The 26,326-nt window shown below is 36.7% G+C and overlaps 1 protein-coding gene across 7 annotated transcripts in view; it reads left to right on the top strand.

The window, feature by feature from the left end:
• BANK1 (B cell scaffold protein with ankyrin repeats 1) overlaps positions 1-26,326 on the top strand; it is a 375,144-nt gene that overhangs the window by 306,602 nt on the left and 42,216 nt on the right. For all 7 annotated transcript variants that reach the window (XM_064285499.1, XM_064285500.1, XM_064285498.1 and 4 more), the window contains 3 exons: positions 3,117-3,180; positions 6,671-6,967; positions 11,349-11,651. In XM_064285499.1, the coding sequence (XP_064141569.1) occupies positions 3,117-3,180; positions 6,671-6,967; positions 11,349-11,651 (664 nt within the window). The remainder of the gene's footprint in view (positions 1-3,116; positions 3,181-6,670; positions 6,968-11,348; positions 11,652-26,326) is intronic.

The raw sequence follows: 26,326 nt of genomic DNA, 5'->3' as shown, positions 1-26,326 counted from the left end.
GTTGGGCCAATTACAATAACTTCAGAACCCCATAAAAAGATTTGGAAACTAAATTGCCATGTGAAAATTGTTTTGAGTCACTCCCTAAAAATGAGAATATTATGATCAATTTGTACGAGACCAGATGCCAAAGGCATATGGAGTTTTATATACTTTAGTCAACAAGAAGTTCTCTTTTTAATTTACCTTAGATCACAAATGATTTTAATTTCATTAAACACCGAGTGCTGCAAGGACTGTCTACGGGCTGTAATATTACATTAAGTGTGATCAAGTAATAGATTTTTTGGTTTAAGCTGAGCTTTCATTTAGAGAATGGGAATCAAGGCAATTAGCAAAATAATTTTTTAACTCAACCTCCCCCACCCCAAAAAATTAAGAAATGAAACTTTTGCCATGACTACATAATTGTTTTCTTAATTGTCCATGTTACCCATAGGGACTGAGTTTGTTGTAGTAAAATAAAAATAGACCTAGTCCTTACTCTAATGTCAGCTCTTATTAGATTCTAATCATTTCATTATTTTTTCTTTCTCGATAAAAAATGTGATATAATGTCTCTCTTTTCAATTTTTTTTTTTACCAATTTGCATTAATAGCTTACAGAGTATTTAGTATATTGTAGGCCTTCATAAATATTTGGCAAATAAATATTCTAGACCCAGAAAAAAAGAGACAAATTAAAGAATTAAATATCTTTTTTCCTGCTTCTTAGCATCTCATTTAGCTTGTAAATTATTATAGTGTTTTTAATAACAGAGTAATAACTGCCATACTTAAATTAAAAACTCTATACCCCAGTTCTTTTCTGTTGCAGCAGAACTTCTGGAGGTACACAGTTGAGGAGAAAAAAATAATTATTGGTTTATTATTGATTGATTCCCCCATCAAACCAATATAGTCATAATACTTGCTTAAAAATAGATCTGTATTTTATATGATGAAGGAAAATCGAATGTATATGGATTATATTTATTGAACACTTAGTGGGTGGTAGATATTATAATGTATGTTTTGCTTATGTTATTCTCATTTGACCCTCCAGGCAATATGATAACATAGATATTACTATCCACATTTTGCAGGACAGGAAACTGAGGCACAGAGTTAAGTATCTTGCCCAATGTCAAACAGCTAATAAATAATACAGCTGTGATTTGTTCTTAGATTGATGACAAAGTCCATGCTCTGTGTACTATATTACATAAAAAATATAGCTGGGTTTTAAAGGGATCAGCTGTGAGGATATCATCATTCTTGCCTTTGAGGTCATCGTTGATTATATCGGAGAGTTAACATGCTTTTTCAAAATAATTATGATCATAAAAGTAAGGAACCCAAGGAACATTTGTTTTTTACTCTAAATATTTCTAAAGATTTTTTGCCTAAGAAAACAGTTTTTCTCTGCATAGCCCAATTATACAAACTATCTATCTTAGATAAAATTTATATACATGTACAAATCAGCCAAACCAGGCTACTTTTAAAATATGGAACAGCTTCCTTTGAAACATTTTTGGGATTGAGTTTTTGTTTGTACAATTGTCAAACGGTTTAAGTTGTGACAGGTTTCAGTCTCAGGGCACGTGCGTATACTTACGCACTTGTGCAAAGTCTATTAATTCACACTGATTTTGAGCTCGTAATGCCTAGACTCGCAAACAGTATATAGGATTTTATACATAATTCTGAAATCTTTGGAAACCATTCTTGTTATTCAATGGGTAAAACATTCCTTGATACGATTTTGAGAGTATTATGGCTTTTTTGTATGTATATTCTTGACCTATCTTATGAAATATATAGGTCAGGCTAATTGGCAACAATAGCTGTGTTAAAGTTTTCAATACCAAAGTATGTAAATATCCATCAATTTGTTAATCCCTATAGTAAAATGACATGATTTTTCATATTAACATTTGTTTGAGCGAGTCCACCAAAAGGAAAAAAAATGATTTAAATAGAAAATGAGTGATTGCGTCAGGCTTACTAAAAAAACAAAAAACGGATTTCTTTTCAAGATTCCAATGTTTGTTTGTTTCTCTTCTGTAAAGAAGATGTGGAGAGTTTTAGTTTTTTAAAAAATAAATTTCACTGGGCTCCCATTGCCCAAAGTAGATAACAAACTAAATTAATGAAGTTAATATGCAGGTCAAATTCCTTTGCATAGTAAGGCCACTGTAAGCTTAATAATGCTTTAATATGAATGCTTCTAATTTTTAAAGGGACATTCTAAGTGCAGAACAAATGACCTAATGATTTCAACCAACTTTATTAAGAACAAAAGCATAAATCATTTTAATAATACATTGGAGTTCATTGTACCAAAATATGACCTATGTTAAATGCATCCAAGCTCCATCCCTTTCCCTGGATGCTTTTGTACAAATAGAACTAGAACTGTCACTGGTATTACTTAGCTTTCTCTGCAGGCACCAATATGTTCCACAACTGGAAACTCCATATCCCCTTTACAAATTATGAACAAAGACTAGCAATTCTGGAGATAACAGGTTTCTGTCCTTTTTCAGTAATTCTTCCTTCTAAGTATAGAGGAACTGATTCCGGAAAGACAAAGCACGAATTCTCTTATTCAGTTTTTTTCTTATTTTTGAAGAGTAAAAATAAACTACAAATTCATTATCTGTCGTTGTTTTATACTACTTGATATAACTAAAAATGTCTTTTGAGCTGGTAAAAAATAAGGAAATGTTAAAATGAAGTAAAGCGTGCGTTTTTAAGGGAAATAATTGTGTTCAATTTTCTTCATATATTCTTTATTGCACCTAAATTTCATGATTATCGCTTTGAATCAGAGTAGTTGCAAATAAGTTTTAGTTGTAAATGAATTTATTGTTCATTACAAATGTTCTATTACCACAGCTAGACTTCTAGTACTATGTGTCATTGAACAGTTGTATATGGCACAAATACAATGACTAAGTTTTATAATGTCATCTTAATGTATTAAATAAAAACTTAAAATTTTATTTTAAATAAAGGCATTAAAATTATTTCTTATCTCCACAGGTATCAACTTTCCATTGGTATATGTAAAAATTAATATTTATTAATATTAATGCATATTATTGAAAATTTCATTTCATTTTTTTCAGATCCTTGAAAGTAGCACAAATGATGAGCAAGAACATGACTATGAAGAGGCTGTATATTCTCCCAGTAAGTTTTCTTTTATCTTATATGTAACTGTAAAATAACCTGGAAGGGAATGTGAAAAGGTATTAATCAACCAAATGAGTTCCAATTTATAATATACTACGAAGTTAGCTTGCTAATTTAAATACCTCTAATAAGTTCCAGGTTTACCAGCCAGGCAAACAGCTGTTTTTCCTACCCAGGAAGAATACATGAGTCAAGCTGATGTAAATATTCTGACTACTTGAAAACTATACTTTTGAGTTGTTTGTTTTACACAAAGTCACATTCTTTTCAGGCCTCAGTTTTCTCAATTAGAAAAGGAGAAGATTAGGCTTGGATGCTAAGGACCTCACTGGATATAATAGGTTGTAGTTCTATATTCTAAAGACTGAAGACTAATTTAGAATGTTCTTCCATGTACATAAATTCTGCTCATTATGCTAACTTCATTGATAAACAATTGTTTGCTCCATATTTTCATCAGCAGGTCTGATAGGCATCTCACATCCAACAATTCCTAAGTGAAAACTCTGATTCCTGACACTCCCAAACCTGCTCCATCTGCTGACTTCCCCATCTCAGGAAGTGAAAACTCATCTTCCTTTGTTCAGTTCAGTCCAAAAACCTTGGAGTCACCCTTGGCTTTTTCACTTTCTCTCATACACTATATCCAATCAGTCAGCCAATACTGCTGACTCTCCAAAATATAGCCAGCATTCAACCATTTTTCATCCCTTACATTGTTATTTATCCTAGTCCAAGCTGTCATCAGCTCTCCCTTGGATTATTGCAGTAACACAGTGGCTCTCAACTGGGAGCTCTTTGACAATGAACAGAGACATTTTTGATCATCACATCTGGGCTGGAGGGGAGGGTGCTGCTGGTAGATAGAAAGACCAGGAATGCTGCTAAATAAATACACAGGACAGACCATGCTACACCAACAAAGGACCATCCAGTCCAAAATGTCAATAGTCCTGCTGTTAAGAAACTCTGCAACAGCAGCTTCTACACTTGGCACTTTTCATACTCTGTGTTTCATGAAGCATCCAAAGTAACACGTTGCTCTTCTCCAAACTCTCCAATACCTTCCTGTCATACTCATGGTAAAATATAAAGTATTTGGTCCCATCTCTTGGCACTCTCTTACTCATTCTTGGCCACAGTGACCTCAAACTTTCTGCTCCTGTACACACTCATCTTCCTTGTATCTGCCTGGCTTCCTTCCTCACTTTCTCCATATCAAGACCCCCTCTACCACTACTCATAGTTTCCCTTTACCTGCTTTCTTTCTTCATTGTACTTATCACCATTTATTATGTACATTTTATTTATCTGGATGTTAGTTTCTTACCTGTCCCCTGGTAGAGTATGTGATGATAAAGGATCAGAACTTACTTTGTTTACTGTTTTGATTATATCTCCATTACCTGTAATGGCACATGGTAGGTGCCCAACTAAATATTATTGATCACTAGCTTTTCAAATGATAGCTGACCCTCAAATCAATTAGAAGTTTCCTTTAAATGCAATGTCTTAACTAGTATACTTTGGAAAAATTAGTAAACTCCTTCAAACATTATTGTTTATTGCCCCCAAAATACTAAATGTTAAGTTAATGAATTAATGCATCGAGTTTTAAGGTTGTATACTATTTTAAATGATAATAAAAGTGATTTTAAAGGCCATCGAGATTATAACCATATATTCATTACAATATTTAATCCTCAGAAGAACTGCCTGTAATAACAAAACATTATTTCAGTTTTTTATATAAAACAAACTCATATCTACAGACAATTTAGAACCAGAAACTCCCCCATATATGAAGCTCTGTATGATTGTAATAGTGGAGTCAGCCCTCAGCCTTGTTCATGGAGAGGGGAAAAAGACATAGGACACCCCAAGTGAGCAGATTCTATTGGTATCACAATTACTAAGTGCCAGCTTGCTTAAACTCATAGACTGACTGACTAAATCCAACTCTGAGGTTACCGGGCTGGATTCCAGGTGTTGGCTTGTTTGACAAGTACCATGGAGACTCTGTTGCTTAGTCAGTGCTAAGAAACACTGACCTTTGTAAACCTGAGGGTGGCTACAAGTAATTTCCTATAGTATGAATGTAATTCTAAGTTGATTGATTTGTCCAAACAAATAGTGAAGTCCGTTTGCTAGCCTAAGCAATGATTTCTTTTTAGTCATTCCATCATCTACTCCATCAACATATCTAGAGACTACTTTATTTCAGGTTGAGGGTTTGGTGTTAGGAGTAGAAAGATGAATGAGATATCTGTGCAGCAGTGAATACCGAGAATGGAAATTTGTGATGCATAGGCTGTTAATTAAAAGAATCTTTGTTTGCAGTTCTAGTATTAGAGGCTGTGTCTTTCTTCTTTCTCATATGAAGGAAGCAAAAAAAAAAAAAAATCTATGTAGAAATATGAGGTACCATCATGGGCATGGTTTTTCCACATGACTAATTTTTCTCCTGTTGATGAAAAATTTCTAGAGTTTTTCTCTTCATTTTCAAAACATGCTTTCTCTTCTGAACTCTGCTATTTGACATCTTTAGCTGTATTTAAGTTTAGCTCCATTTTAAAACAATAGTTTTTGTTTTTCTGTTGCACTGATGACAATTCACATATTCCCTGATACAGTGGCTCCAAAGCCTCTTCTGAAATTTTTTGAATTTTTTATTTAGAGAGTATTTTTATAAAAAGCTCTTTTTAAGATTTAAGGTTATTGTATTATAGAATCTTTTTTCTTTTTTTCTATTTTCTTTCTGAGTGGTTAAAGAGCTTTTATTGTATACAGTCTAAAAACAAGTGATGGAGTCATGGCTTTTAGAGCGGAGGAAATTTGATTGGATTATTTGGCTACATTTCAGGACAGAATCCACTGATGGGGAGAGAAATGAACCTCAGAAGGAGTTACCCACTAATGATGATTTGGATACCTTCACCATCAAAAAATATTAACGTTTTCTTAAGCAATATTTTAACAAATTAAGATAGCATCTGGCAATAAATATTTTTAAAATCATAACTAAATAAGGGTCACAGATTCATTCTTATTGTGTTATTTATAGTAAGTCAAAGTTTTTTCTTTTGGGTTTTTTTTTTTTTTCCTTGTCTTTACCTTTTCCATCACTTACTTATTGCCTATTTCATTAGGTCAGTTATACTGTTTTCTAATACAAATGCAATAATGTTGTCAAACATATGAATCTGCTCAAACAATAACTCCAGAGAATCAGAATATTATTATATGCAGAAGTGTGTCATGTACTGAGGTAGCCAGATAAAATGGAAGCTTAGACTTTTCATTTGGTAAATATTTTAAAAGCCCAGAAACGAGTGTTCACCAAAGTTATGCATTTGACAGCTTTCCACTCTATCAGCTCATAAAAGTTTTATTAGCAGTCCTACTACTTACGGTATGAAATTACCAAATATGAAATGCCTCCAGATGGTGTGTTTAAAGGGAATAATACAATCTTCATCATAAACAGCCACAGAGAACGCACCATTTCATCAAGAAAGCTGGCAGGTGTGCAGGCTGGGTGCAGAAGGAGCTGAGGAGAATCAAACAGCAGAGGAAGAAAATGAGAATGAATCCGAGGACAGGCCAACGGAGGTTGACAGTGAGAGTTCTGACAACCAGTATGATGACTTGTATGTGTTCATTCCTGGAGATGATCCAGAAGATAAGTCACCAGAGCCACTCCTGAGCAGCAGACCGCCTCTCCCCCCACCGCGATCTGTAGCTGCTGCCCTGCAACCAGACAAACTTCACATGACACTGCAAGGTAAGTTTAAGGTGTCAAACAACACTTTAATAGGCTTACATAGCAAATAGCACAATGGCAAATCTCCACAAAGATCAGCTTTTGAAACCAAAGCAATCTTCTCCTGTTCTTTAACAAATGTTGTTGTTGTTTGTTGTTGTTGTTGTTGTTGTTGTTAGCTGCCCTAGAGACAGCCCTTGACTCATGGTTATCCCATGCACAACTGAGCAAAATGCTGCCCAGTCCTGCACCATCCCCATGACTGTTTGAGTATCAGGCCTTTGTGATCCACAGGGTTTTCATTAGCTGGCCTTACTTCCTAGTCTGTCTTAGTCTAAAAGTCCTGCTGAAACCTGTTTGATAGCATCACAGCCACACACAAGCCTCCGCTGACAAACGAGTGATGACTGCACATGAGGTGCAGAGCACCGAAGGTGAGAATCCTACCTCCCTGGAATGGAGAATTCTACTGAACTTACCACTGCCATCTCTTTGACAAATAGGGAAATAGGGCCTAGGATATGAGGCAATATACACCTGCCCCTATCTTTTTTTTTTAAACTTGAGGGACAAAATCTCAATATAAAACTTTAAATAAACAAATGAAACTTGGAATTTGTAGTTCTTCACATAGAATGAACTTCAGGTGTTTAAATAGTACTCTTAGTCTTTTGGCCAGAAGGAAAGGCTAATGTTTTACAGATAACACAAACACAACCTTGGGCAGTTTTCAGCTGGTAGCTGTTGTGGCATCAAGTGGTAGAAGGTTTATCACACATCGATCGTATTTGTCGCTGACTCTTGAAACCCAAAGTCTAAGAACACTCTGTTGCTGCTAAAGTGGAAGAACAGTTAACAGGGTGGTGATCTCATTTGTTACAAGACAAAAGAATAGAGGAGTGTTGTTGTTGTTAGTTGTCATGGAGTCGATTCCAACTCATGGCTACCATATGTGTGCAGAGTAGAACTGCTCCACAGGGTTTTCAAGTTTGTGACCTTTCAGAAGGCCAGGTTCCCAGGCCTGTCTTCCCAGACGCCTCTGGAAGAATTTGAACTACCAACCTTTCCATTAGTAGTCCAGCAGCTTAACTTTTTTGTACCACTCGGGGACTCCTTAAGGAGTGTAATGGGAGGAAGGTTTTCTCTGGAGGGCGAGAAGAGGAGTCTCCACCTTGGGTTTATCTGCTTGGAGTGTTCATCAGCCTGAGAAAATTACAGCTCCAGGTCCACGCTTAACCAAAAAAAACCCACTGCCATCGAGTCAATTCCAACTTATAGCAACCCTATAGGACACAGTAGAATTGCCCCACTGAGCTTCAAAGAGCACCTGGCAGATTCAAACTGCCGACCTCGTGGTTAGCAGCTGTAGCACTTAACCACTACACCACCAGTGTTTCTTGCTTAGAGTTGCTAACTATCCCCTCTTTATTCATCACTATTTTATATTTCCTTTCCAAATTCAAATACGTTCTTACAAAGAAATTTAATAAGGATACAAAAAATACCCATTAACAAAATCACTCTTGTCACTATACCTTAGTTGTTGGGTTCTAGAAGGCTATGGAGAAAGCACAAGAACTCTATTTCAAAGAGTGAATTCTGACACCACAAAACTTAGTATTTGTGTCCTTGAAAGTTCCATCTCTATGAAGGCTTAAGCTTATCAACATAAACCTTTATTAAGGTTATGCACTGTATTTAGAGATGAAAAGTATAGAAAACCTAATGAACGCTACTCTGATTCATTTATTCATTCAACAGATATTTATTGATCACCTACTATGTGCCAAGCTGTTGTAGATCCTTGAGCTATATTGATGAAGTAGGTATATTAATATCTGGGGCGGGGGGGGGAGAACACAGGTTAGTAGAACACACACAGCAAAATTCTGGTATATTTTCCTCATTTTCTCTGATTTTATGTAGTTATTAAAATTGGCTGTTAAGAAAATAAGATGGTCTTAGGTCAGTTACTTCACTTAAAGGAGATAATATTTAATCATATTTTTCTTAATGTAAATTTCTACATCTGATATGTTGGTTGGGAGATCTACAACTACCTTACAAAGAATGTTCACTGTATATCTAAGATGAGAAGCATAATGTTGGCTAATGCATCTCCTGAAAAGAACCAAATCTGAAAAGTAAGGTAAAACAAAAACCCACTCCTTTAATTTAAAATCTGATACTCTTTTTTTTACATTTTACATGCAGCGTTACCTTTAATCTCATCTTTTCATAGGGCTGATATTGGAAATTAATGGAAAATAAAATGCCACTATGTTCCCTTAAACTTTTTTGATTAAAATCTTTAAGGTAAGGCTGTAAGCTGTCACTTAACTTTTTGCCAGTGGTTTTGTATGGGTTCTTTGTCTTTAGCTAGTGATACCTTCAGGAATTGTCCTTGAAGAGTAACTTTCATCTGCCTTTAAGTTAGTGAGAAGAGAGGCCACCACATTAATGATGATGGTTTTATGGACATATTTATTAGAGAAAATGATAATATATAACACTGTAGACCACTCTTCAATTTGTAAACAACACGTTGTTTTATTTTCACAACCACTCTATTAGGCTGGTATTGTTATTATCCCCTCTTTATGGTTGAGGAGGAGTTTCTGGGTGGTGCAAATGCCTGAACAGCTTGGCTACTAACTGAAAGGTTGAGGTTCCAGTCCACCCAAAAGTGCCTTGGAAGAAAGCCCTGTTGATCTACTTTCAAAATCCAGCCATGAAAAACCCTATGGTACACAGTTTTATCTGACACACATGAGATCGCCATGAGTTGAGCCAACTTGACAGCAACTTGCTTTTGTTTGTTTGTTTTGATAGTTGAGGCTTATATGATCTTGGGCTCAGACCTAAGATCATGCAGCCTATAATTTGAAAGTGTCAAATATTTATATGAACAGGTTTCCTGGACTTTTAGGAATCTTCTCTCTGAAGCACACTCTCATTCCAATTATTTCAAAAGTTGAAATTATAGGAGTGATTTATTTTAATCTTTATTTTTTAACATACAACATGAATTGAGAAAGCTCAGGTCTCACTCCAAAACGAAAAGTATAAAATGATGCACTAGAACATAAAAAAGTGAAACATATCGTTTTTAGTACAAGTCCAACTTTAGAAAGAGTTGGGAAAGGAGGTGGGTGGTGAAACAAAGGAAGTTAACAGCTCAGGAAATGGGTTCACAAAAGCAGAGAGTTGACACATTCTGGTAAAAAATGAAGCTATAAATGTGCAAGTGTTTCCCACACACTTAATCTAGTGTCACCTGTGCTGCTCTCAGAGAAACACAAGTCATGAAGTCAAAGTTTCAAAGTCGTATTATTCATAGGGAAAAGCAAGTCATGGTGATATTAAAGTTAGTGCTAAGCACATAGGCAATTAATACTTCTCAGGTTAAAATAACTTGAACAATCAGGCCTAAGACTCTGTTGGGAGATTGTTTTGGCCTATCTCCTCATAAACCTACCCAAAATAATTGTGAAAGCTTCTTATAATAATATCCTTTTATTTTGCTCTACAGCTTGTCTTTCTTCTTAGCATCTAAGTTTTTCCACTAAAATATCCGTAACTAAATTTTTTCTTCAGTCAGACCCATTTACCAAACAAAGACAAAAGAGGATGGTTCTCCCTTAGCTAATGTGCATGAATCTCTCAGAACACCATAGAAGGTAATGATTTTTCCGTCAAAAACTGACCTGTTTTCCATTTTGTTATTTTAATGCCTTAGGCAAAACACTTGTCAAAGGGCAAATTAAAAAAATAAAATAAAAGCTTGCATTGGCTTGATAGAGAGCCAATGAAATTCTCAACTTCTTTGTTAACCAAAGTATATTCTGAAATATTTGTCTTCTAAATAATTGCTACTGAAATATGTAACCCATGTTTATAAAAATATATAAATATACTTAATAGATTCATCTAAGTCTGTAAAACCAATGAGACTTTTTTTTTTCATATAAATTAATCCTCAGGCCATTGACTTATTCATGGCATCTTTTATGTCATGGAATTACCAACTGTACTTTCAGTGTCCTTCAGCTAAAAATGACATTCACGTTGCCTTATAGAAATCAAGTGTTGCGTTTTCGAAGACCAGTTTTTCATAGCCAGAGTGAGAGTGACTGCTAGGAAACCAAGTAGTGGTGCCTTTGGCTATTCCCCTGTCATTTTTAGAGACACTAAATCTTAGGCAAAATACCTAGTGCAAATCCTATGAAAGATAAAATGGCTTCAAATAAGAGAAAAATTTCAGAATATCATGCTTGAAAAACAAGTTTTCAGAGCATTTGAAATTGGGGACTTTATAACTCAATTTTCTAATATTCAGTCATTGGTAAACTAGAACAAGCAAAATAATGTGGAAAATACTGTCTAAATGTTTCATCACCAGGGACAACACTGCAAGGCCAAATGGAAAGAAATAAAAGCTGGTATGATCCTGGTGGAAGACACGAAACAGGATATGAACCCAAAGGAGAGGAAGAAAAAGAAGATGAAAAGGATCAGGAGGAGGAGGAAGACCCATACACCTTTGCTGAGATTGATGACAGTGAATATGACACCATACTGGCCAATATGAGTATAAAGAAAAAACTTGGAAGTCGATCTTTCATTATAAACCGACCTCCTGCCCCCGCTCCTCGGCCCACAAATATCCCTCCTAAAGAGGAAACTACACCTTATATAGCTCAAGGTAATGTTTTTGTCTTTCTTATTGTTTATTTGTTTGTTTTGTGGGGGAAGGGTTATAGGTTTTTTTTTGGTGGTCAATGAGGTGATTTGATTGGTGCTTGGATCATAAAAGCCAAACATGCAAAACATATATTTCTACTATCATAGTGATCACTAGGCTATTACTGTCTTTTGGGGTTGTATTTTTTTTTTTTTTAAATCCCAATAAATACTTTGTGTGTGTATGTTAGGTGAAAGTTTACAAAGCAAATTAGATTCTCATTAAACAATTAATATGCAAATTGTTTTGTGACATTAGTTGCCAACCCCATGACCTGTCAACGTCATTCCCTTCTTGACCTCGGGTTCCCCATTTTCGTTCATGCAGTTTTCCTGTCACTTCCTGCCTTCTTGTCTTTGAAAGCTAGTATGCCCATTTAGTTGGGTGTACATGGTTAAACCATGGGTACTATTGTTTGTTTTATAAGCCTGTCTAATCTTTGGCTAAAGGGAGAACTACAGGAGTGACTTTGGTACTGAGTTAAAAGGGTGTTCAGGGGCCATACTCTCAGGGTTTCTCTAGTCACTGGCAGACCAGTAAGCCTGATCGTTTTTTAAGTTTGAATTTTTCTCTACATTTTTCTCCTGCTCTGTCCAGGACCCTCTATTGTGATCCCTGTCAGAGTAGTCAGCGGTGGTAGCTGGGCACCATCTGGTTGTGCTGGACTCCGTCCACTGGAGGCTGTGGTAGTTATGGTCCATTAGTCCTTTGAAATAATCCTTCCATTGTGTGTTTGGTTTTCTTTATTCTCCTTAGCTCCAGATGGGATGGGACCAGTTGATGCATCTTAGATGTCATTCACAGGCTTTTAAGACCTCAGATGCTACTCAGCAAAGTAGGATGTAGAACATTTTCTTTATAAACTATGTTATGCTGATTGAACTAGTTGTCCCCCAAGGCCATGGCCCCCAGCCCAGTAACTCAGTCCCTCAGGGTGTTTGGATGTGCCTATGAAGCTTCTATGAATTTGCCTTGGTCAAGTTGTGCTGACTTCCCCAGTACTGTGTACTGTCTTACCCTTCACCAAAGTTACAACTTATCTATTGTCTAATTAGTGTTTTTCCCTTTCCACCCCTTCCCTCCCTTGTAACCATCAAAGATTGTTTCTTTCTGTGTTTAAACCTTTTCATAAGTTTTAAACATAGTGGTCTCATAAAGTATTTGTTCTTTTGTGATTGACTTATTTGCCCTTATAATGGCCTCTAGATTCATCCATGTTGTGAGATGTTTCACAGATTCATCATTGTTCTTTATTGTTGTGTTATACTCCATTGTGTGTATGTACCACAGTTTGTTTATCCATTCATCTGTTGATGGGTGTTTAGGTTATTTCCATTGTTTTGCTGTTGTGAACCATGCTGCAATGAACACGGGAGTGCATATGCCCAATAATGTGATAGCTCTTATCTCTCTAGGATATATCCCTAGGAGTGGGATTGTTGGATTGTATTAGGTTATTTTCATCTTTTTGCTATTGTAGATAATGCTGCAATGAGCATGGGTATGCATATGTCCAATCGTGTGATGACTGTTATTTCGCTAGGATATATTACTAGAAGTAGGACTGCTGGGTTGTATGGTATTTCTATTTCTAGCTTTTTAAGGAAGCACCATATTGTTTTCCAAAGTATTTGTACCTTTTGCATTCCCACCAGCAGTGCATATGAGTTCCAGTCTCCCCACAGCCTCTCCAACATTTATTTATTTTCTGTTTTTTTATTAGTGTCAGTAATGTAGGGGTCAGGTGGTATCTCATGGCCATTTTGATTTGCATTTCTCTAATGGCTAGTAATCATGAGCATTCCTTCAGGCATCTGTTAGCCACTGGAATGTCTTCTGTGGTGAGTGTCTTTTCATATCCTTTGCTCGTTTTTTTAATTAGATTATTTGTCTTTTTGTTGAAGAGGTGCTGGATTTTCCTATACATTTTAGAGATTAGGCCTTTGTCGGGCATGTCATAGTCAAAATTTTTTTCCAAGTCTGTAGGTTTTCATTTAAACTTTTGGTGAAGTCTTTTGATGAGCTCAAGTGTTTAGTTTTTAGAAGACCCTAGTTATCTTCTGGTCTTTGAGTATTGTTAGTTATGGTTTGTATCCTATTTATGCCATATGTTAGGGCTTCTATTGTTGACCCTATTTTTTCTTCCATGAGCTTTATAGTTTTTGGTTTTATATTTAGATTTTTTAATCGATTTTGAATTATTTTTTGTGTATGATGTTAGGTATGGGTCCTGTTTCATTTTTTTACAGATGGACATCCAGTTTTGCCAGCACTATTGTTAAAAAAAAAAAAAAAAAAACTGTCATTTCTCTCATTTAGTGGACTTTGGGCCTTTGTCAAAGAGCAGGTGACTGAAGGTGGATGGATTTACATTTGGTTCTCAATTCCGTTCCTTGGTCAATGTGTCTGTCGTTGTACCAGTACCAGGCCATTTTGACTACCATAGCTGTACAGTAGGTACTGAGGTCAGGTAGTGTGAGGCCTCTTACTTTTTCTTCTTCTTCAATAATACTTTATTTATTCAGGGCCTCTTTCCTCTCCATATAAGGTTAATGATAATTTTCTCCATCTCATTAAAGAATGCTGTTAGTAATTGGATCAGGATTGCATTGTATTTGTAGATTGCTTTGGGTAGAACTGACATTTTCATAATGTTACGACTACCTATCCATGAGCATGATATGTTTTCCATTTATGGAGGTCTCTTTTGGTGTCTTGCGGTAGTGTTTTGTAGGTTTTTTTTTTTTTTTGCATAGGTCTTTCACATCCCTGGTTAGATTTATTCTTAAGTATTTTATCTTTTAAGGAGCTATTATAAATGAATTGTGGTATTGGTAGAATAATGAATATACCATGGACTGACAAAAAAATGAAGAGACCTATCTTGGAAGTACAACCAAAATACTCCTTAGAAGTAAGGATGACGAGACTACATCTCACATATTTTGGACATGTTATCAGGAGGGATCAGTCCCTGGAGAAGAATATCACACTTGGTAAAGTAGAGGGTCAGCGAAAAAGAGGAAAACCTTCAACAAGATGGATCGACACAGTGGCTTCAACAATGGGTTCAAGCATAGCAATAGTAGTGAGGATGGTGCAGGACCAGGCAGTGTTTCGTTCTGTTGTGCTTGAGGTCACTGTGAGTCAGAACTGACTCAATGGCACCTAACAACAACAACATTATAAATGGTACTGCTTTCCTGATTTCCATGTCATAGTTCTCTTTGTTGGTGTATAGGAATCCAGATGATTTTTGTATGTTTATCTTGTATCCTGCAGCTCTGCTGAATCTTTATATTAGTTCCAGTAGTTTCTTTGTGGAGTCTTTTGTGTTCTTCATGTATAGTAGCATATCATCCACATACAGGGATAGTTTTACTTCTTTCTTACCAGTTTGGATGCCTTTTATTTCTTTTTCTTGCCTTATTGCTCTAGCTACAACTTCCAGCACAGTGTTAAATAAGAGTGGTGATAAAGGGCATCCTTCTCTTGTTCTTGTTCTCAAGGGGAATATTTTCACCTTCTCTCTGTTGAGAATGATGTTGACTGTTGGTTTTATGTAAAGGTCCTTTACTATGTTGAGAGTTTTTATCAGGAATGGGTGTTGGACTATACTGAATGCCTTCTCTGCCACAATTGAGATGATCATGTAATTATTTTCTTTTGATTTATTTATGTGGTAGATTACGTTGATTGATTTTCTAGTGTTGAACCATCTTTGCCTAAAAAAAAATCTACCTAGTGTGAATTCCAATTGATTGTGGTGTATTATTTTTTTGATATGATGCTGAATTCTACTGGCTAGAATTTTGAGAATGTTTGTATGTATATTCATAACAGATATTCATCTATAATTTTTGTTGTGGTGTCTTTGCTTGGTTTTGGTATTAGAGTTATGCTGGCTTCATAGAGTAAATTCATAAGTACCCCTTCCTTTTCTATGTTCTGCATTGGTTTGAGTATTACTGGTGTGAGCTCTTCTCGGAATGTTTGGTAGAATTCTCGAGTGAAGCCAACTGGGCCAGGATTTTGTTGTTGTTGGGAGTGGTTTTTTTTCTTACCTTTTCAGTTTCTTTTCTTGTTAGGGGTTTGTTCAGGTTTTCCATGTCAATTTGTGTTAATGTAAGTAGATAGTGTGTTTCTAGAAATTTGTCCATTTTCTCTAGATTTTCTAATTTGTTGATGTACAATTTTTCATAGTACTCTGTTACGATGCTTTTTGTTTCATTTAGGTCTGTTGTAATGTCCCCCATTTCATTCCTTATTTGGGTTATTTGCTTCCTCTCATTTTTCTTTTATCAATTTGGCCAATTGTTTATCGATTTTGTTGATCCTTTCAAAGAACCAAGTTTTGATTTTGTTGTTTCTTTTGTTTTTCTGTTCTCAATTTCATTTATTTCTGTTCTAATCTTTATTATTTCCTTTCTTCAGGTGCCTGTGGACTTCTTTTGATATTCTCTTTCTATTAGTTTGAGTTGTAAAGCTAGCATTTTAATTTTATCCCTTCTTTCTTGATGTGTGCATCTACTGCTATAAATTGACCTCTAAGCACTGCCTTTGCTGTGTCCCAAAGGTTTTGGTGTGGTCTGTTTTCATTCTCATTTGATTCTAGAAATTTTTTTATTCCATCTTTGATTTCTTCTATTGCTCAGTGGTTTTTAAGCGAGGCATTATTTAATTTCCATGTTTTTGTTTTTCCTTGCTCTTCCAGTTATTAATTTCTACTTTTATGGCATTGTGATCAGAGAATATGCTTTGTATTATCTCAATGCTTTGGATTTTTTTGAGTGTTGTTTTGTGGCCCAAGAGGTGGTCTATTCTGGAAAACATTACATGTGCATTAGAAAAGAATGTATACTTTGCTGGTATTTGGTGGAATGTTCTATATATGTCTATGAGGTCAAGTTGGTTGATTGTGGACTTCAGGTCTTCTGTATCTTTGTTGAGCTTCTTTCTAGATGTTCTGTCCTTTACTGAGAGTGGTGTGCTGAAGTCTAAAATTATTGTGGAACTGTCAATTTCTCTTTTCAGTGCTGTTAAAGTTTGTTTTACATATTTGGACCCTTATCTTTGGGTGTGTAGATACTTATTATGGTTATGTCAGCGTGGTGGATTGTCCCTTTAATCAATATATAATGTCCATCTTGTCTTTTATGGTGAATTTTATTTAAAAAACTATTTTATCTAAGATTAGTATTGCCATTCCTACTCTTTTTTGGAAGTTGTTTGCTTGATATATTTTTTCCATCCTTTGATTTTTAATATATTTATATCTTTGTTTCCAAGGTATGTCTTGTAGACAGCATATTGATGAATCTATTTTTTTTATCCATTCTGTCACTCTCTCTCTTTATGGGTGCATTTAAGCCATTTACATTCTCAGTGTGATTATCAGTAGGTATGAGTTTATTGCTGTCATTTTGTAGTGCCTTTTTTTTTTTTTGCAGCTGATACTTTCTTTGTTCCTTTTACTCTCCTGTATTGAGTACCTTTAGTTTGGGAATTTCTTTTCCTTTCATTTTTGTAGATTTTGTGTTTACTGAGACTTTACGTTTTCCTTCTTCATTTTGATGAGTAGGTTCATTAACTTTCTTTGTGGTTACCTTGAAATTTACCCTTACCTTCCTAAGTTTGAACCAGGCTTTTATTACTCAATATGGACTTGACTTCCTCTCCATTTGAAAGTTCTATAGCTATACCTTTTCCTGCTTTTGTTACTCTGATGTTGTTGTCATTTACAGATTGACATTTCTGGTTCCCTGTTATAAGTCTTTTAGTTTTGTGTTACCCTTAAGAGTTCATTACGTACAATGGTATCTAGTTTATGCTGTCTTTTGTCCTAGATTCAGGTTGTTGTCTGATGTTGTTGGTTCTCTAACCAAAGGACTCCGTTTAGTAATTCTTGTAAGTTTGGTTTGGTTTTTATACATTCCCCTATTTTTTGTTTATCTGGGAATGTCCTAACTTCACCATCATATTTGAGCAAGAGTTTTTCAGTATATATCATTCTTGATTGGCAGTTTTTTTTTCCTTCAAGGTTTCATATATGTCATCCCATTTTCTTCTTGCCTGCATGGTTTCTGCCGAGCAATCAGAACTTAGTCTTTTGTTTCCCGTTTTGTGTAACTTTTCATTTTTCTCAAGTTGCTCTCAGGATTCTTTCTTTGCCTTTGGTTTTGGCGAGTGTGGCTATATGTGTTGGTGACTTCCATTTGAGGTCTATCCTATCTGGAGTTCGTAGAGATTCTTGGATGGTCAGCTTTTTGTTTCATGATATTAGTTAATAATCTGTCAGCAAATCTTCAGTGATCCTTTCTATGTTTTCCATTTTCTCCCCCATTCTGGAACTCTGATCACATGCAAATTTTTGCTCTTGATTGTATCCCACATAGTTCTTAGCTTTTCTTCATATTTCTTCATTCTTTTCTTGGTTTTTCGTCAAAGTGGTATCCACGGATTTGTCTTCGACTTCACTCATTCTGTCTTCCATTGTTTCAAATTGCTCCTAAAACCTTTATTATGTTTTCCATTTCTGAAATTTTGTTGTTTATCTTTTGCATTTCTAATTTCTGTTTTTGTATGATATATAATAGTTTATTTATTTGTTCTTGTATATTTTCCTGAATTCTTCCATTGCTTTGTCTGTGTTTTCCCCGATTTTGTCTATTTTTTCCTTATTTTCCTCTGTTTTCCTTGAACTCTTTCCTACTATCGTGGAGAGCCCTGAATATTAGACTTTTAAATTCCCTATCAGATAGCTCTAGTGCCTTTTCTTGTACTGGAAGGTCATCTGGTGTTTTATTTTGGTCACCTACTGGACCCATCCTGTCTTTTTTTTTTTTTTTTTTTTTTTTAATGTGTTTTAATATTGTCTGCTGTCTTGGAGACATTCAGGAGTTATTTTCCTCATTTATTGATTGTAGCTTTGTTTTGTCCTGTTTTTTGTTTTATTTGGCTAGGTCTGGGGAGCAGGCTGAACATACTTTGCTAACAGTTCTCCCTACCTCGTGCAAGTGGGCAGGTCCAGTCTCTCAGCTGTTGGTGCAGTAGGACAGGTCTGGGGTGGGAAGGATCGTGAGTGGGTCTTTTGTCTGAGGCATAAACCAGAGCCAGTGGGCAGGTCTGGGGATGGTGCAGTGGTGTGGAACCAAGTGCCTGGGAGTCCATGCTGGTGCCCCTCAGCAGGCCTGTCTGGAGTCAGCATAGGGAGAGATCCCGGAGTTTGAAAGTCCATGCCAGTGCTGCTCAGGGACATGGCACTAAATGTGGTGGGACTGGGTTGTGGCACAAGGCAGTCCACCAGTCTAGTGTGGGGCTGAGCGGGTGGTGCAGAGAGACAGGAGGGAAGGGAAAGGATACGATGTGCAGAGCTAGGTGGGAGGGAGAAAGAAAAGAAGAAGGGAGAGAAACAAAACAAAAAAATAGCATGGCAGCAGCTGGTAGGTCAGGGTGGGGCAGACCTGGGGAAACTGTGTGCTCATGGCTTTCTAACTGAGTGGCATGGCACAGCCCATCAAGAAGATGCAGAGGCAGCACACAGGGCTAGGTGAGCAGGAGAGAGGAAAGGAAGGACGGGAAAGAGAAAGAAGAAACAAAAAAAACAAACAAACCAAAAACATGGTGCTGAGGGAACCAGCTGTTGAGAGCAGAGCAGAACTGGGGTAGTGACCAGCTGATGTCTTTCTTGCCAGATGGCATGGCACAGCCCATCACAAAGGGGTGGAGGCAGATCAGAGGGCTAGAGGGGGAGAAGGACAAGGGAGAAATGGAAAGAGAAATAAAATATGGCGCTTAGGGACCTGACTGGTGGGAGCAGGGTGGACCTAGGGCATCAGTGAGCCATTGTCTCTCCAGCCGAGCTTCCATGGTGCATTGGAAAACAGCAGAGATGGCACACAAAGCAGAGAGTGAGGAGTGGGAAAGCATGTATCTCTGGTTACTGGGTGCCCTGTCTCTTGTTGGGGACTCCATGAAGCTGCCTTCCCATACTTCCTGTCCAGGGTTGTTGCTTACTGTGTGCTCCAAGATGGCAAAGCTGTGCCACATTAGCTGGCAGGGTACCTCTGCACTGTAGCTCTCCTTCTCTGTTCTCTGTCATTTTTTTTTTCCATTCAATGCTTAATCTATTTCTTTATTCCTTCATTCAATTCTTAGTGTTCCAAGATTGACGTTTGTATCTGTTTTACTTCAGTTTTTTTTTTTGGTCTTTGCTGCAGAGGAACAGCATCGTACTTCTGTCTATAACACCGTATTGACCCCTCCTCCCAATAAATGCGTTTTAAAGACAGAAAACTTATATAATTCAATATAAGAATTTAGTTATATTTTAAAGTTTTTTTTAAGAAGTCCCTTGCCTTCTGTACTCCCAATCTTAGGGATTTTCTCAGGGCCACAGTGTTGACTCTCATGTCATGCTGTTCTACTTTTGGAGCTTTATTTTCCTGTCCTTCTATTGGCTGTCACATTGTTTGTTTTTTTCCAAGAACTTTTGTTCTCTATTTGTTTTTTGTTTTTTAATAACATTCCTTTCTTTTTTTTTGAGAAGGGGTTGTGTCATTTAATATCAACCCTTACCTTTTTTGTATATTCATTACAATTTTTTGTTTCATTTTGTTTTGATGTTTATTTTTATTCTGCTTTTATATTGTCTGTATTATCTTTTTTGTTGTTTGTTGCTTACCTATTTACTTGGTTTGGACTCCATGTGTAATGTTGTTACTTCCATCAAATATCTGGTTATTCTTAGCTATGATTTCATATTTAATAATAAAACACCAAAAACATGAATGGAAATGCTATTTTTTAACTTGTAGGATAAGGGGTAGGTAATTGCTCCCAATTTCTAGTTTATGTAGATCTATGGTCGCTATGAGTTGGAATCTACTTTATGGCACACAACAACATCCTCTAATAGTTTTCAATTTTTCTAGAGTAAAATCCAGCTAATTTCAATCTTCCCACATGTCTCTGGATGTCAGCACTCTCAGATAGGAGTATGGGAAGGAGACTGGCAAATTTCACCATTTTGAATGCACAACTTAACTTATTCTCCCTATTTTCAGTTCATCATAAAAGTCCTGCCATCTACTGTACCTCATGCCCCCTGTCCAGAGTTAGCTATGTTCAATTCCTTCAAAGAATAAATATCCTGCCAGGAATGGTTGCCTCATTGCACAGGATTGGAGGAAAAATTGGGGGCTATAACTTCTTTAGACTTTCAGTTAATCCTTGTGGTAAATAAGCAATTTAGATTGTTTTCCTTCTCATTCATTTATTAATTACACAAAGATTTACAGAGTGCCAAGTGATAGTTAAAATATTTCTGTGAATTAATTACATAAAATCCCTGCATGACAATAGTATAATTTGTCACATGTGCATATACACACTTAGGCACTATCTTAGTTATCTAGTGCTGCCATAACAGACATACCGCAAGTGGATGGCTTTAACAAACAGAAATTTATTCTCTCACAGTCTAGGAGACTAGAAGTCTAAATTCAGGATGCCAGCTCCAGGGGAAGGCTTTTTCTCTGTGTCAGCTCTGAGAGAAGGTCCTTGTCACCAATCTTCACTTGGTCTAGGAGCTTCTCAGCACAGGGACCCTGAGTCCAAAGTACCTGCTCTGCTCCTCATACTAGTTTCTTGGTGATATGAAGTCCCCATGTCTCTCTGCTCTCTTCTCTCTTTTACACCTCAAAAGAGATTGACTTAAGACACAACCTAATCTTGTAGATTGAGTCCTGCCTCATTAACGTAACTGCCTCTAATACTTCCTCATTAATATTATACAGGTAGGATTTACAGCACATAGGAAAATCACATCAGTTGACAAAATGGTAGACAATCACACAATACTGGAAATAATGGCCTAGCCAAGTTGATAGATATTTCTGGCAGACACAATTTAATCCATCACAGGCACTTTAAAGAATGTTAATCTCGAGTTTCTAAGAAATTTTAAAGGCTATTTATATCACCTACCAACCCTGGTGGCATAGTGGTTAAGTGCTATGGCGGCTAACCAAAGGATCTGCAGTTTGAATCCGCCGGGCGCTCCTTGGAAGCTCTACGGAGCAGTTCTACTCTGTCCTATAGGGTCGCTATGAGTCGGACTCGACTTGACAGCACTGGGTTTTTTTACCCATCCCAAGCCTGGCACCCTTCAACATTTATTAAATATCTTTCTAATTCAATTACACAATTTAATTTGTTCTCATGATTTTTGTATCATATGGAGAGGGAACCAATGTTATTATTATTATTTTTTTTTTTTGCCTTTAGGTATATAAAAATAGTTCAGATTATTTGCCCCAAAATTCTAAATCAGTAGCAAGAACTAAACTGTAATGAAGTTACGAGAGTCTCCTTCCATTGTTTCTTCCTGTTCTCTTTCACTGAGTTTTACTTGCCTGCCTCTTCCTTTTATGCCATTAATTGCTGATTGTTCTGTTCCTACGTTGGGATAAAGATTGCCTCACAAGCTAGTTCTTTCTTGATGCTCTTTGTATTTCACAGGGTAAAAGTCTTTCATCACATCTTTCCCTTTTTTTTTTTTTTTCTAGCTCAGGCAGATCTATTAAACAGATTTGCCACAGTTTCCCAGCAAGCCACTCATTCAATTAGAAGAACATTAATTTGCCCCAATTCTTGCCAGAGACCAGAAGTGGTAGCAGATGATGGCACATCAGGGTGTGTTAATGTAGCCAAAACAGAAGGGATATGGAGTAGGGAATAGAGGAGGAACGCAGAACTCCAACTTATTTCAGAAACTCAAGAAACAAGTGGAAAACAGATTAGACAAAGGAAAGCCAGCAAGGTATAGGAAGACCATGTTAGCTGTGCAAAAAAGACTTGTATTCAAATTCAGCCTATATTCCTAAAGCAAGTGACTTAATATATCTGAGATTCAATTTCTTCATTGTAAATTGGGGATAGAAATAATATCTACTTCAAGGATTGTTATAATCTTTAAATGAGATAAAATTAGCCAATACCCAGCACAATATTTGATATGTAGTATACATTCAATAAATTATAGTTAAAAACAATTCTACTTTATCTTTCTTCAGCTTCTGGACAGAGAATTACTTTGATAAACTAACTTTAAATCATAGAAAAAGAGTCTATGTGATTTAAGTTTGATCCAAAGTGGTTTGTAGGTGTCGTGGATGGTTTGTCAAGTGCTACACAAGAAAGTGAGACTTACTCAGAAAGGCCCGAAAACAGATAGAAGTTAGTACTCACAGGTCCCAGAGAAGAGAATGCAGCACGCCAGGACTTAGGGCCACACAGGAGGTTGCACCCAGGATAAGGCAACAACCAGCTGGAATTATAGGAGATGGCTTATGTACAGCAAGTGAGGGTGAGCTGGGTTTCTGGTTAGTGCAGACTGAAGTCTTATTGGTCAGTTTAAAAGTTTCTAGTGTGTTAGCATGGGAAAGGGAGGAATTTTATCACAGGCAACCACATAGGGCATGGCCAGGAGGGACAATGAGTGACCGACATAGATGACAGATTGAGTGACAAGATAGAAACAGCCATGTCAGAAACTGGGTGAAGGCGCAACTTAGAGGACTAAATGGGTGCCAAGGCAGCAAACTCTGCAGGCCATAAACTGGCCTTATAACTATGTGCTCCCTGGATTCTGGTGGAGTCCGAGGTAAGAGAGATAACACAGCTGGAATGGGAGGGAGAGGGAAAAGCCTGTCCTTCAAAAGGACAGGCTACCTTAATCCACTCCTTACAGTTATTATTTTGTCAATTTTCATGGTAATTTCTAAGTCATGCAATAGACCCACATGGTAGACATTAATAGCCTCACATTAGAGATGATAAAACCAAAACTCATGAAGTTCCAATGTTTTATTAAAGATCATAAAACTGGGAAGTGGAAGTTGTGGGACTTGAACACCTATTAATCTGGCTCCCACACCTGTGTACATGGCACCACAAATTTCTTTCACTGATATATTCATTTTTGTATTATTTCATTAACATGTACTTCCTCCTTCTAAGCCAGAAGATACATGAAGAGCTCAACCTCATCTGTTTTTGCACATCGTTGTGTCTCTGGTTCAAGTTCAGTGCTAAATTTATAATATAAACTTAATAAACATTGATGAGTATCAACTGAATGAAAAACTAGTGAATGAATGACAGAAGTGACAAGAATCATGTCAATGCAGCCAGAAAAGGAGACTTCATTAACCCTCTGAAGGATGATCAAAAGACTATATCAATCTATTAATTCCTAGATTTCTCCTATTTTAAACCATTCTATCTTTAAAGCAAGGGGCCCTGGTGGCTCAGTGGTTTAAAGCACTTGGTTGCTAACTGAAAAGATCACTAGTTCGACCCCACCAGCTGCTGCATGGGAGGTAGATGTGGCAGTCTGCTTCCATAAAGATTATAGCCATGAAAATTCTGCCCAGTGATTCATCATGAGTTGCAAGGAACTTGACGTCAATAGGTTATGTTTGAAGCACCACTAATTTGAAGAGGAGAACCCACACAGAGCGGGACAAAGCTCTAGGATGTCCACATTTATGTATCCACATACAGATTCAAACTTCTGTCACACAGGATAACATGTGAGAGAGAAGCTCTATTTTCCCCTATCACCACTACATATTGCCTCCAGAAATTAATGCAGAACTAAACCCATGTTGGTTTACTTTTATCAAGAGTTATGTTTCTGATTTTTCATCACATTCTTGTTGCTCTAAACCCAATCTTATGTTAAAAACCACCAAAGCAATAACTCATTTTTCTTAGGTGAAAAATTTTTGATGTCTGCCTTCTTTCAGATATTGCAATCTCTCCACCTTTTTCTCTCTGTAGTATCTGAAAGGATCAGGTTCATTAAGCTTCAAGAAGCTAGAGGAATTAACATGGATTTACAATCCTCTTTGGTGACAGAATTCTTGATTTAAGACAAATCAAGGAAGGAAAATGGCACAGTATAGATGGATTGGTATTAAAATTATATCTGTAAATCACACAAAGAGATGCGTGTCTACTGGGGAAAATTTTTCAACATCAATGGACAATCTCCCATTTTCCCCTCATACAATTCATAGAGCAGAGATCCTTCTTCAGAGTTCATGTGTCTGATTTGGGGTAGAATATAATTTCCCTTTCAATTTTCAATTACTCCTGAGTTGCCCTTGGCATTTTTCAGTGCAACAACGTTGTCTATGACATTTTTGAGAGCTACTCAACTACTGGGGTGACAAAATGTCAAGTACAACTCAGTTGCTCTCAGAAATTTTCCACTTGCAATTCACTTACACTTGAAATTGATCACATACAATGCAATTGAAATGCAAAAATAAAAAATACCATTAGGAAAATTAATCCTTATCATCGTGGATGTGCCAGACTGAATGGTCCCTGTCTTCATTAGTGAGGTAATATGGTCAGTAGCCATGGATTTGGTTTTGGTTTTTGTTTAGATTGAGAACCTTGGGTCCTGCTCTCCGGGTGAATGACTTTGTCCAAACCATTTAGCTTCAAATCCTAGTATGTATATCACAAGTACTCTGAGAACAGAATGCCATGTTTATCATTCTGTAAGCCAAATGTTCCTGTCTTCCTCTATGATTCCCTGCCTCTCTCCTTTCTGTGATATGGTACTGAAAGTGCCAGTTGTTCTGACCTGGGCTCACACTGTCCATTAAAAGGCATCAAGCCATCTTATGTAACCCAGGTGTTTTGATTTGCTCTTTATGTTCTTCTCACAGCAAAACATCATTGTGCCCTGGCTCCCTTACAGAGGCATTGAATGAAAGCTGCAGAGTCCTTTGCAAACCATCTGTTAGACTTTTAGCATAGTAATGATGAACTTTTCCAACCTCATCTTCCAGGAATTCGATTTTTTTATATTAGTGAAGTGGGAAGGAGGCAGTAATCAATACCGGTGTGAATTTACACTAAAGAATTTGTATTACACAGAAAATGAATGGATATCTCTTCAAGCACTTAGATTTTAATTTAACAACAGAGTAACTTCTGGTGTTTTCCCCCAGCCTATGATGTTCCTAGGCTCTCTGTTACATACATCTTTAGTAAAAGTTGTATTGACCTAGAACAGTGGTTCTCAGCCAGGAGTCACCCTACCCCCCAACCCCAGGGACTTTTAGCAATGCCAGGAAATATTTGTGATTGGCATGACAGAGGGAGTGCTACTGGCATCTACCAAGAAGTAGCCAGCAATGCTGCAAAACATACTGCAGTGCACAGGGCAGCTCCTCACAATAAATAATTGTCAGGTTCAAAATGTCAATACTGCCACTGTTGAGAACCCCTGGCCTAAATTGTTCCCACTTTAAACCAGAGTAAACATTTGGAACGTTAGAGAATGGTCATTTAAAGATGAAATCATAAGTGTATCAAACTGCTACCTACACATATTATCTTTTCTCACTTTAGGTTTTTTTGAATTCACATTTTTCACCAGGACTATAAATGTGTATTTCTCTTTGACTCAATATGTAGCCAGCCGTAAGAGACAAAGAAAATGCTTCATGGTGTCTGCACACTGGGAAGAGCTTTTCTGAGGGACCAATAGCACCATGTAGTGAAACTCATGAAGATTTTAAAGCTAGATAGACCAGAATTTCACTTGACTT

Source organism: Loxodonta africana, chromosome 5, assembly GCF_030014295.1.
Source record: "Loxodonta africana isolate mLoxAfr1 chromosome 5, mLoxAfr1.hap2, whole genome shotgun sequence".
In the NCBI taxonomy this organism is placed as follows: domain Eukaryota; kingdom Metazoa; phylum Chordata; class Mammalia; order Proboscidea; family Elephantidae; genus Loxodonta; species Loxodonta africana.
This window is presented reverse-complemented; position numbering and strand designations above follow the sequence as displayed.